Raw genomic sequence first — 12683 nt, 5'->3', positions numbered from 1 at the left:
CCCCCCCCCCCCGCAAGAGTCTCCAAGTTTGGGAAGCTTCGGGTGCAATGGTGCGACCCCCCGCCCCCCCCACATACACACCCTGCCTGTGACCTTTTGAAATGAAATCGCCTTTTTGTGTCATTCACGAATCCTTAGGTAGTTGTTGATACTTGGAAGTGAGCACCTAGAGGAACAGGGAATTTGCCATTCTTTGTTATCCCCCAGCACTAATATTGAGTGACTGGCCCACCCTACCTCCATTTTATCTAATTGACGGGATACTTAAATTGTTTCTCAACTCCTTTCAGCACTTGGATTGTTTTGCATGAGTCATGCCAATAGCAGTTGTCACACCTGGAGTTTGCTTATGTGGCCTTATGTTTCCTTTTCGCGAAAAGTCAGCTGAAAGAGACAGAGACACTAATTTGAGTGTGGCTAATCACTTTTTTTTTCTTTTTCTAGTGGGCTGGCTGCTTTCCAATTACGGCTGGTACCTTCTTTTCATCTTGGTTGTTCTCTACCTGATCTTTCAAAAGCTTTCCGGTAACTTCAGAGTCATGACACAAAGAAGCTTGGATGCATCAGGTGCATCTACTATAGGTCTGTAGTTGCATGAAAATAGAAGTAATATCCTGGACACCTAATTATTTTTACACTTAGACTTCATGTAATTGATGATAGTAAGATGATAGTAGCTTCATAATGAAGAGTTGGAATTTAAGTACATTTTGATAAATATACTGTTTCTTTTCTCTTCATCTGGGATTATAATCGCATGGCAGTTCTTTGAATTTTCACCTTAGTAGTATGTTTGACGTAGTATATAACATTTCATTGTTTTGCATTTTATAAGTAGCACTTTATAGGATTGATTAAAAATGAAATTTCTCAATTTTCTCAAAAGGGTAGTTCTATGTCCTATACATCTATTTATAGAGATGTATCCAGGTTTAACAGATTTTGCTCTTTGGATCTCCAAATCATCTTCCAAATTTAGGAACCATGTGAATTTTCTTGACTTTTAAGGAAAGGAAAAAACAAGGAAAGAGAGGCAACCTGTTGCTTTAAGGCATTATTGGTATCCAGTCTCCAGTCAAAGCTCAAATGATAGTCTCTAGAGGGTTCTGGAAACATTCAATTCAGTTGACATTTTATCAAGCACCTGCTGGGTCTTTAAGCTTCAGACAGAAGCAAAGACTTTCTAAATGACCAGTAGGGATCCCCACCCTCCACCTTCTAAACCTGGAACTGCTATAATTTTGTTTGAGAACCCTAAGTCAACCCTTAACTGCTACAGTTTGCATTACTGGCACATTGCTACAAACTTACCATTTTTCAAATTGTGATGCTTATAAAAATTAAATGAATATGTACCCAATCTCAAAAGAAATTGTAGCCAAGTTTACTAGGGTTTGGTTTTTGTTTGTTTTTGCAACCTGACACTCAGGAGATATTAGGATACAATTCTGAACTGTCAATTTGTAAGCCATCTAGTATCTGTCTGGTTATTTTAAAGTCACAGCCTTGGTTGTTTTTTTTGTTTTGTTTTTGTTTTTTTGTTTTACTAAAGCTAATATTAAGCATTCACCTAACTTGGCTCTGAGTAAATTTTGATTGTTTCCCCAAAAATAAAGGACTAAAATTTTGTATTTGAAAAAATATTTTTTTTTGGTTTTTTTTTTCCCCTTTGATTATGAATTTTTAAAAAAAAATATTTTGGAAAGACCTGTAGATTTAAACAGACTACCAAAGGAGTCAATTACATTAAAAACAAATAGGAACTCCTGCTCTAAAGCAGTATCTTTACACAATTCCTGACTCAGATTTGTTTCATAGCTCTAATAACTCTTATTACCCTCTAATACCTCCTTACTTCTACCTCTAAGAATCCTTCAATTTTGTTCAGGTGACATCTCCAGGAAGGTTTTTCTGATCTACCCCTCCTCCCATCCTCATCCTCAGAAAGTTTGTATTCTTTCTTCTCCATCAAATTATATATCTCCATATAAAAAAAAAAAAACAAAACTGAGGCTCTTGTCCAAGGTCACCGCAAGTAGTAAATAGAACTAAATAAGAATTAAGGAAGAATCAGGACTCCAACCCTGGACCCTCTACCTCTAAATCGAGTTTTGTTTAGTTTTTTTTTTCCATTGAACTACAGTGCTTCACCCTTGAGCTGCAGAATTTTAACAATAAAATATCTTCCAAAATATAAGTACTCATAAAACTAAAAACAAACTAGAACAGTATGGAATAAACATGTTAATGGGGAGTGCAAAGTGACATTTTTTTTTTACTTTTATGTTTTCTTGTTTTTCAAGGTAATGTTTTGTGATTCTTTTCCTGTATTGATTTTCTAGAACCTGATGTTGTTGTTAAACGACAGGAAGCTTTAGCAGCTGCTCGTTTGAGAATGCAAGAAGAATTAAATAAACAAGCTGAAAAATATAAAGAAAAATTAAAGCAGGTATGAAAGTTTGAAGCTAATCGGCTTTAAAAAAAACTTATTTCATACTTATGTATGTATTGGGGGTCACATGCGAAGAGTAATTTTTCATGTTTTTATTTTCTCATTTGGTCCCAGAATCTGGAATATTTTCATATGCTACTTATCCTTTTTTGTTTCATCATATAGGACAAGTAGTTGCTCATTCTGAATAGTGGGAATCATGTAGCATGTCACATAACCAAATGTTCTTTGTGTATTTTGTTCTCTTATTATTACTAAAGTATTTCTGTGCTGTCTCAAAAATGTAAACTTTGTGCACATTGACTTTACTTTATATAAGTAAGTTCCTTTAGACCAGGGACTGTTTTCAGCAGTGTACCTTGTTTGAGACTTGAGTGCTCCATTCCTAAGTATAGTTTGTCTTGCCTAATACAACTTGTATTGCCCATTCTTCATATGGTAGTTTAGTTTAGCAGCAAAGAATGTTTCCATTTCCATTATCAAATACTGTTATCGTGAGAATCTCTGTGTAATGGACTGTCTATGTAAGCTTCAAAGTGCCACCTGAATGCAAATACATTTTTTACTCACCATGTGAATACAGATAGCAAGAATTCCTTTGTGGAAGAGTTATTCATTCATTGAACAATTAAAAAAAATAAACTATTAGTAATATATTTTATTTTTATATTATCTACATTTGCCACCATATCCTTTCCTTTACCCCTTCCAGAGAGCCATCCTTTATAACAAAGAAAGAAAGAAAGTTCAGCAAAATTAACATTTTGAAAAAGTCTGATGTTACATGCAGTGTTCCACAAAGAGGTCCCTCACCTCTGCAAAGAAGAGGAGTGTCTTCCTTTATCTCTTCTTTGGGGCCAACCCTGTTATTATAATTAGCAGCTTCCAGTTTTCTCTTTATTGTTCTTTCTATTTACATTGTTATGGTCATGGTGTAGATTGTTTTCCTGGTTCTGTTCACTGGATATTGCATCACTTCATGGAAACCTTTCCATGCTTCTCTGTGTTCATTATATTCATTGTTTCTAACAACATAGTGATATTCCATTGCACTCATATACTACAGTTCATTTGACTATTCCCCAGTCAATGGGCATCTGTTTTATTTTGAGTTCTTTGGTACTACAGAAAATGCTGCTATGAATATTTTGGTGTCTTTGGGGCCTTTGTGCCTAGTAGTGCCATCTCTGGGATAAATACTATGGACATTTTAGTCCCTGTCTTCAATTAATCCCAATAGTGCATTAGTGTGCCTAACTTTTCACAATCCTTCCAAAATTGTCTTTCTATCTTTTGTCATCTTTGCCAATTTTCTGGGTGTGTGATGAAACCTTAGAGTTGAGCAACCATTTAAAACTGATTACTATATTCCAGCACCTATATAGAATGGGAAAATTTGCTCTGGTGTAAATAGATAAAAACACCACTTTTAACTGAAGTATAGAATATTGTTTTAAGTCATTTGAGGATGGTCCTATAGAAATACTAATTTCCTTGACTATCTTGAAAAACCACAAAGTACTCATTGAGACTCCCTGAAGAGTGCTTTTATACCATTTCTGGGAAGGAAGGAAGATCATATCATTCTGGGATAAGATTGAAGTGACAGAAATGAAAATCGTATCAGATCTTTGATCTAGGATTTTCTGGGACTTACTATATACTATGAAAGTTTGTTTTTTTTTTCCAATTTTGAATTTGTGGCTTTCCTGCTAAATGAATATCAAGGTACTTAGTAGAATAAAACAAAGTGGAAGAAGATGATTTAATACTCTCAGACTTTAAAATATATTACAAATATATCAGTGGAGTAGAACAGATACCCAATTAAATTTATATAAAAGATTAACATGTGATATATTCATAGAAAATAAAAACACATACATAGTGATCCTAAAGACAGGATGTATAGAGAAAACTTAAGGATTAAAAGCCTCTCAGAAGCAAATGACAATTCAAACTTGAATGCTGCAATATAGGAAAACTTCCCCAAACTTGAACACAAAATGCCAAGCAAAAGAATCCACAGATCACCTCCAGAAATTAAAAAAAAATGCTTATCCTGCAAACTCCAATATTCATAATGATTAAATTTTAACAGTTTAATGACAGACAATAAATTATGTGAGTAAACAGGAAAAAGATCTTAAGACATAAGGAAATTTGAATTACACAAGACTCTCCTATATCAGTTTCTGACTTTGCATTGTTTTCCCCTATGTGACTTTGGATTGATCATTTAACCTCTGTAGGTCCTTAGTTTTCTCATCTATGAAACAAAGGGAGTAGACTAAAATGACTCCCTGAGATTTTTGTCAGATTTGTATCTGTGATCCTATGAGAAAGACTTGAACTTGGCAGAAGGAAAATATTTCCTAAAATATCAATTAGAGCCATCCAGAAATGGAACAAAGTGGTTCTTTGTCATTAAATGTGTTCAAAGGAAACAGAGAAACTATTTCTTGAAAATGTAGACAGGATTCACACTTTGGATAGAAGTTGGTCTAAGTTACCTGGAATTGCTTCCAACAGTACCTCCAAAAAAGTTAAAATAAGAGCTACTTGCCATCTATAACCAATTGGGCCTTTTTCAATTGTGAAATTCAAAGACATTTTGGGGTTCCAAGTGCATTTATTAGACTATCACTATACTAAAAAGACAGGAAATCCTTTCTGGTTTTGTTAATGGTGTTTACTTAAAATATATATATATGTGTGTGTGTGTGTATATATATATGTATGTACATATATGCATGTATATAATTTTGGCTGTATTGAAGCTGAAAAATGCCAATATAGAATAAAGAATAAACTGTGCTTTCTATTTAAATCGCACAGTTCATCTGACATTTTGAGTAGAGTTTTACAAATATTTCACAGCAAACTATGGACTATCTTCCTATTCAGTTTCATAGTGTTCTTTTACAGGTTATCTAGAAAAGTTAGAAAAAACCACTCTACCTAACCTAGTCAGAACCAATGTCTATTCAGTCTAGGTTATATGGTACGCATTAAGGAGATATTTATATGATTTCTAAATCTGTGGATTTGAGTATCCAGAGCAATTACATAATTTAAAAGTAGTATATGAAGATAAATATGCTTCTTTCTGGCTTTAAAAATATCCTTGTTGATGAAAAAAAGACCAGACTACATGAGTTGTTCAGTTATAATAAAATAGTTACCCATTGTTTGAATGGATTTTTGTTCTAGTTTAGTAAATAGAAAATATCCACAATTGTTAACTTGTTGAATTATAAGTGATCCATTTCTCAATAGCATCTCATTTAGTTTGGATAAATAGCCAAATCATTCAGTTTTTTGATGTAGCTGGAACTTAATCACTTCTTTAAAATGTTTAGTATGTCTTTTGTAGAAATGAATAAATCCTGCATGTGAGCATGAAGTTTTATCAAATAAGAATATTCTCTTTTTATCAAACAGAAACTTAGCTGCATTTCTAACAAATTATTTAAATCAAAACCATTCTTTAAGAGTTCCAGAAACAGTATGGAGCAATGGGAAAGACCATGGAATTTAGTGAGGGGATGTGGGTTCACATCCTGTCTTTGCTACTTATTACTTGTGTGACCTGTTTGAGGCCTTACATCACTCATCTGTAAAATGGAGTGGTTAGAAGAATTGGCCTGGGTCGCCATATCTGGATCATGGATGCAGAACAAGAAGGGGCCACAATGGCCGCTAGTCCATCATTTTATAAGTCAGGCCCAAGGAGGAAAAGTAACTTGACCAAGGTTATTGGTCATTTTTTTCTGTTTCTTTGCTCTTGATATAAGACATTTTGCTCTCTCATTTTTTAGCTAAAAGTATAGTTCAGCTTCTTTGGCAAAAGCTTTTGTAGCACTCCTTTCGCACACTTGGATATATAGAAGGAATTGTGTGCAAAAATGAATGTTTTGGTTTTGTTTCTAATTAAATTGACAATTTAGCAATTCAGCAGGCTTCCATATATTTTTTGGGGGAAGTGGGGCAATCAGGGTTAAGTGACTTGCCCAGGATCACACAGCTAGTAAGTATCGGGTGTCTGAGGTCAAATTTGAACTCAGGGCCTCCTGACTCCAAGGCCAGAGCTCTATCTATTGCGCCATGTAGCTGCCTCTAGCCGATTCAATTTTAAAATTGTTTTAAAAACTGAAGAAAAGGCAAATGAAGTAATTTTTGTGAGGAAGGTTTGAGATATAAAAAACTTGTCAAGTGTTTTTAGGCTAATGCTTTGAGAACTGTATGCGTGTACATGTACTCATACAACATGTATATGTTTAATGATTACCATATTTAATCCTTAGCTTGAAGAGGAGAAAAGAAGACAGAAGATAGAGATGTGGGAAAGCATGCAAGAAGGAAAAAGTTATAAAGGAAGTGCTAGAAAGCAGCCAGAGGTGACAAACTTTATTCTATATTTTCACACTTTATGTAAATTACTTTTAAAATAAGATTTGAAAATTACTCATAAAAAGCATATTCGTTTTATGTACTGACAGCAGAAACCTGAACCTGGTTCTTCGAGTTCTTCAACCATATCAAAGCCTAAACCTGACAGAAAACCTTTGCGAAGTGGTAAGTACCAACTAAATTGGTTTTTTTTTTTGTTGACTTAAAAGAAGCAATTATTTAGCTCTTGGATGTGTTTAATAAAGGAAACACTTTGTTTTATGCTAAAAATGGACTTTTTGGCTCATAAATTCATAGAAAAATTGGTCAGAGGGAAGTCATTCATTATCACACTCAAAAACTAGACAACTGCTACTTTCAGACTCTGAAATCAATGAGTTAGAAGCCAAAAAGTGAGATCAAAATTCTTGTAGTTGCCCCTGTTTGTACTCAGCCATAATAAGTGGCCTGAGAAGCTCAAATGAGTTTTGGGGGAAAAAAATGTTTCAATTCTAATAAGTTTGTGGATGCAAAGCTATAAGAGTTCTCGCTTTACAAATGAGGAAACTGAGGCCCAGAGAAACTAAATGGCTTGCCCAAGGTCACATAGGTAGTAAGTGTCAGAGGCAGGACTTATGTCACAGGCAGGATTTGAATCAAAATCTTCTGACTCCAAGGCCAGTGGCCTTCCTACTATACCACAAGTGTCACTTTATAAAATTTTAAATTCCTAACTCATTATATAGTTCTACTGTCATTTTTCTTTTTTACCCATTTTGACACTAAATCATATTTAATTTTTATGGTCTTCATTTTATGTGTTAAGATTCTTGTTGTACAACAATTCTTTGAGGGTAGAACTGTAGACATGACATTTCTTTTGCTCTCCCATAGGATGTGAGAGATGAGTACATTTTGCAGGAAATGCAGTTTTTGTAATTACAAAATTTCTGCTATAATAAGTACAGAAACCTAGTATGTTAACATAGAAAATATAATGAGCCCTAGGGGAAAGGGTCAAATTGTGAATCACACAATTTGTGATGGTTTTATCAAAAAGCTGTTTTATATCATGAGTTGGATGAGGGTGGAAGGTAGAAAGAAGGGAAAAAACTTTGTACCATTCTGCTGAACTTTTAAAAAATCTAATATTTTATTTTCCCCAATTACATGTAAAAACAATTTTAACTTTTTTTTTTTTTCAAATTTTGACTTACAAGTTCTCTCCTACCTTCCCACAACCCCCCCCCCCCAACTGAGAAAGCAAGCAATTTGACCTAGGTTACACATATGTAGTTATTCTGCAGAACCTTCTAAAATAATCTAAATTAATTAACCTAAAGAAGAAGAAAAAGGATCTGAAGGATAATCAGAGGGAAATTCTTATCTATGTCAGGTGTTGATGGGTGGGAAAATGTAAAGATTTTGTAAAAAGTGGAAGGAGCTATAATCTCTGAGGAAGACAGTACAACTTGTCTTCCAAGGAATGATAAAGTAGTTGTGAAGATGCTCTGAGGTCAGAGTTCATTTAAGGTCAGAGAGAATATAAAAAAGTAGTTGTAGTTGATGACTTTGTGCTGAAAGGACCCTAAGGCAGCTGTATATTAGTCTAATAACAGTAGGACTCTTGTTTTCCTGGGATGTTTGTCTAAGACATGACAGAGAATCTCTCAAGGCTCAAGATTCTGAAACCATAGATTTAGAGCTGGAAGGAAACTTGGAGGTTGTCTGGTTTTACCCCCTTATTTTACAGATAAGGAAACTGATGTTGAGGGAGATGAAATGACTTTTTGAGCCCAGGTCCTCTGATTCTAAATCTAGTGTTTTTCTACTGTATTTACTCTGCCTCCCACTCATCAAATTGGATAACTTGTGGTGATTCATGTAAATATAAATGATTTTGCAAGAAGGAACCCACAAAGTAGTGCTAAAGATTATAGTCTTGGGCAAGGAACTGAAGATTTAGGACACATGTGGTTTTTGTCACTGCTGCCCACTGAAAATAAGTTGTTCAGAGGTGAAAACAGATTTGGGTAGTGAGCAGCTGATTATGAAGATGGTATCTGAGAATAGGATTTTTTTGGTTGTTGTTTATTTATAACAGCAATGACAAGCTTCAGGTCAGGGATGGAACACATCTAAGAAGTGCTGCTAATTTGCCTGGAGTCCTAACAAATCTAACAAGAACTTTAAAGTGAAAAGGAAGGAGAAAGAAATCTGCTTATATGTATAACTGCTTATGTATGTAAAAAGTTAGATACCAAAGAGAATGTAAAAACACTTTATAGTATATGAAAAGAATAGCATTTTCAGAAGATAGAATCTGAGAAACGAACCAGTAATAATACCCAGTAGCTTCTGATATACATATATACAAAGGTACACTGTAACAAGATAAATTAAATTCTAACACAAGGAGGCAAAGCACAGAGATTTGATAAGGTCTATTACTTAAATATTGCTTTGGAAGGGTATATACCAAATTCAGAGGAAATAGCTAAATGATGGGGTATGGGTAGCATTGACTATTAAGACAGTATACTTGAATAAGGAAATCCAAGAAATGGGAGTAAGAGGATGATCCATTTTGAGGAACACATTGGGTAAAATTCCCTAGAGACAGAAATAGAAGTGATATTGTCATCAGAATATACTGAAGTAAGCAAGTGGTTCAGGAAGTAGATTATTAGCTTGGCATAGATACATGATAGAGTAATAAGGACCTCAATTATCTAGGTATCTGCTGAAGCATTCTCTATGCCCAAAGCAGAGCAACTAATCATGTTTTTAATTGCCTTAGTATAGTAAATCCTCCTTCAATGATATTATTAATCAAGTCCAACCCCCTCATTTTATAGATTAGGAAACTGACATTGTGCTCAATATCACAAAAATAGTAAGTAGTAAAGACAAGATTTGAACCTATGTTTTTAGGCTCAAATTTCAATCTTTGTGCTATATCACTCCAATCAACAAGAAAAAAAAATCTATTCTGGATTTCATTCGTACTAGCAGGGAAGAGCTAATTGCTGGGGTGGAAATGAAGGAAACAAAAGATGGAAGCAAGGACAGCTAACAGGGTTTGAATACAAAAGCTCAGCACAGTCCTATGTCAGACATGCTAACACTCAGTGAATGAGAAAAGTTAAAAATATCAGAAAGGTTTTCTTTTAAGCCGGAGTGTGGAAAGGGGGCATATCTCTTTCTAGGGAGTGAATAAGATAGTGACAGTTGACAACAGAAATGATATAGAGCTGCTACATTTTTACTTTACTTATATTCTGTACCAAGGAGAATGATCTTCAGACAGGAAAGAACAAGAAGTGTGGCTAACACAAGATAAGTGAGAAAATAGTAAGAGTAACAAGTTGTCTTTGTCATACGTTCAAGTCACCTGGCACAAATAATACAGCTAAGGCTACTGAATTTGTTGATGTAATTATTAAGCTTTGAAAGACTGGGGAAAACAGTAAACTTCATAACTAAAGAAATGCAGATTTTGTCCTATTTTTTCAGACTCTAGAACAGAATTTACTCTAAGCTACAAGCTAATGAGCTTGGCTTAGGTGCCTGGTAAATTTTTAGAGTGTGTTATTAAAGAGATGGTTGACAGTGTTACTAAAGGAATAGGCCTAGCTTTTACCCAGATGTTTGACAGTCTTTCATTTTCTTGGGAAAAGATAAGAGAAATTTGTGCTAAATAATATCATTAGGTGAATTAAGACCTGGTGGAATGTCCAGTTTGAAAAAGCAGTTTTTAATCATTTAAGGTCAAACTGTAATGAGGTCTCCAGTGGAATGCCCAGGGATCCATGCTTGGTCTTGTGCTACTGAACATTTTTTTTCCCCATGACTTAGCTAAAGGCATAGATGGCACACTTAATCATATTTACAGATGTCACAAAGCTGAGATGAAGCAGATGACCCAGTACACTGAAAGAAAGTCAGGATTCAAAAAAAAAACCAACTTGACAGGCTGAAGTTGAGCCAAATGTAATAAGATGAAATGTAAAGTGGAATCAATATAAAGTTTTATACTGGGTTCAGAAATTCAGCTTCACATAAGGGAGACATGACTAGACAGCAGTTTGTCTGAAAAAGATCTAGGGCTATTTGTGGATTGCAAACTCAGTATAAGTCAACAGTGTGATCATGGTAACTAAGATACCTAATACGATCTCAGGCTACATTAAAACAGTCATTACTTTTAGGAATGAGGAAATGATAATTCCAGTGTCTTTAGCTTTGGTCAACCACATACAAAGTACTGTGTTCAGTTTTGAGTGCCATATTTTAGAAAGGACATTGAAGCTGGAGAGTTCTTGGAGGAAGTTGATGGTAAAGTCCATACTATATGAATATTGACTGAAGGGCCATAGGTTTACTCTGGAGAAAAGAAGGACTGTCATGTGGAAGAGGGCTTAGACTTGTTTGATTTTGGCCCAAGAAGCCAGAACTACTAGCAGAATTATACCAAGGGGAGTGGGCTGTTTTCGGAAGGTAATAGCTTTCCTCTCATTGGAGGTTACTAGATGATCACTTTAGGATGTTTTTCAGGCATGAATTAGACCAGATGACTATTGAGGCCCCTTTGAACTCTGAAATTACATTATTTCTGTGATGCTGTAAATGGGTCAGTCTTGGTTGGTAGCAGTATCTTTTCAAAGTCTGTTATTCACTTTGACTTCTCACCGACAAAAAAAAAATTCCATTTGGTCTTGAATGAGTTAGGGAAAGTAAAGCCTTTTTACTACTTAATTTTGTATGTGTGTGTCCTATATTGTTATGTTTGCTGCTAACTTTCAAAGATAACTGGAGATGGATAGCTTTAGTGATAATTTTCTTTGTCATTCTAGGTTATAACCCTTTGTCTGGAGAAGGAGGTGGAACATGTTCATGGAGACCAGGACGTAGAGGACCCTCATCTGGTGGATGAGGTTAAGAATCTTGCTTATGTCTCTTGACGTTAGCAAGATAAATTTTAGCCCATTATTCAGCTGCCTAGCGTATGCTTTTCACAGTGACGACTTAAAAGGAAGTGGCGTTTAGTTCAGTTACTATAAATGTAGATTCATTTAAAGGTCAGAGGCAATAAAAGTTATGAATAATGCCAGTAGGGTAGGATTTAGGGAGTGTTCTACATGGCATTGTTTTAGTTTAACACATTTAAAGAATTATTTTAAATCATTTCTTGTTGGCTGATCAAAAATGGAATATAGTCTTTCAGATGGTAATTAATACTTTTTGTAGAAAGGCCTCATCATGATATTTTAATCATTTGAACGTCCATGACTATAGATGAGTCTCTGTGACAGGCTGCGCAGAATGATGTCTTCCTTATAAATGGTGAACTCACCAGTGAGGATTACTGATGATAGATAGTTGGTGGTGTTTTCTTCTATATTTTCATTTTTTTATGCATAGAGCTTTGTAAAATACTGTGAATATTAAAAATACAAAGAGCCTTTCTCAGCATCTTTTTATTAAACTAGTTATGATACAGTGGAAAGAACTCCAGCTCTGGAATCAGATGACTTGGGTTCATAGTCTTCCTTCTGACATTTACTAAATGAAGGGGTTAAAAGTCCTTTCCAGCTCTAGAACTATGATTTTTATAAATTCTGTCATCTTCATGCTTTGATTCTTTATCTCTCCACTATGTCTTACCAGATCCAGGACAGGTAACATATGTAGGAACTTAGAAAAATTTGGTTTTGCCTAAGCTTCTCTTCTGTTTTAGAACCAAAGCCAGCATATTTTGAGCAAAATTGTGGATTTATAGCATCTTCTATATGCTTGTGTTATAGTACTTCTTGGTGAATTATTAAGGATTCCTGTG

The 12683-nt window shown here is 34.7% G+C and overlaps 1 protein-coding gene across 2 annotated transcripts in view; it reads left to right on the top strand.

Moving 5' to 3' along the window:
* SELENOS (selenoprotein S) overlaps nucleotides 1–12312 on the top strand; it is a 13248-nt gene extending 936 nt beyond the window's left edge. The window contains exons 2-6 of one of the 2 annotated variants that reach the window (XM_027852184.1): nucleotides 445–582; nucleotides 2343–2449; nucleotides 6760–6852; nucleotides 6958–7030; nucleotides 11701–12312. In XM_027852184.1, coding sequence (XP_027707985.1) covers nucleotides 445–582; nucleotides 2343–2449; nucleotides 6760–6852; nucleotides 6958–7030; nucleotides 11701–11780 — 491 coding nt within the window. In that variant the 3' untranslated portion in view covers nucleotides 11781–12312. Of the gene's footprint in view, nucleotides 1–444; nucleotides 583–2342; nucleotides 2450–6759; nucleotides 6853–6954; nucleotides 7031–11700 lie in introns of both variants that reach the window. The other variant, XM_027852183.1, reaches the window with a different exon arrangement.
* Nucleotides 12313–12683: the final 371 nt, after the last annotated feature.

Source organism: Vombatus ursinus, unplaced genomic scaffold, assembly GCF_900497805.2.
Source record: "Vombatus ursinus unplaced genomic scaffold, bare-nosed wombat genome assembly UNPS02009205.1, whole genome shotgun sequence".
NCBI lineage: Eukaryota > Metazoa > Chordata > Mammalia > Diprotodontia > Vombatidae > Vombatus > Vombatus ursinus.
Note: the sequence above shows the minus strand (reverse complement) of the source record. Positions and strands in the feature narration are given on the sequence as shown.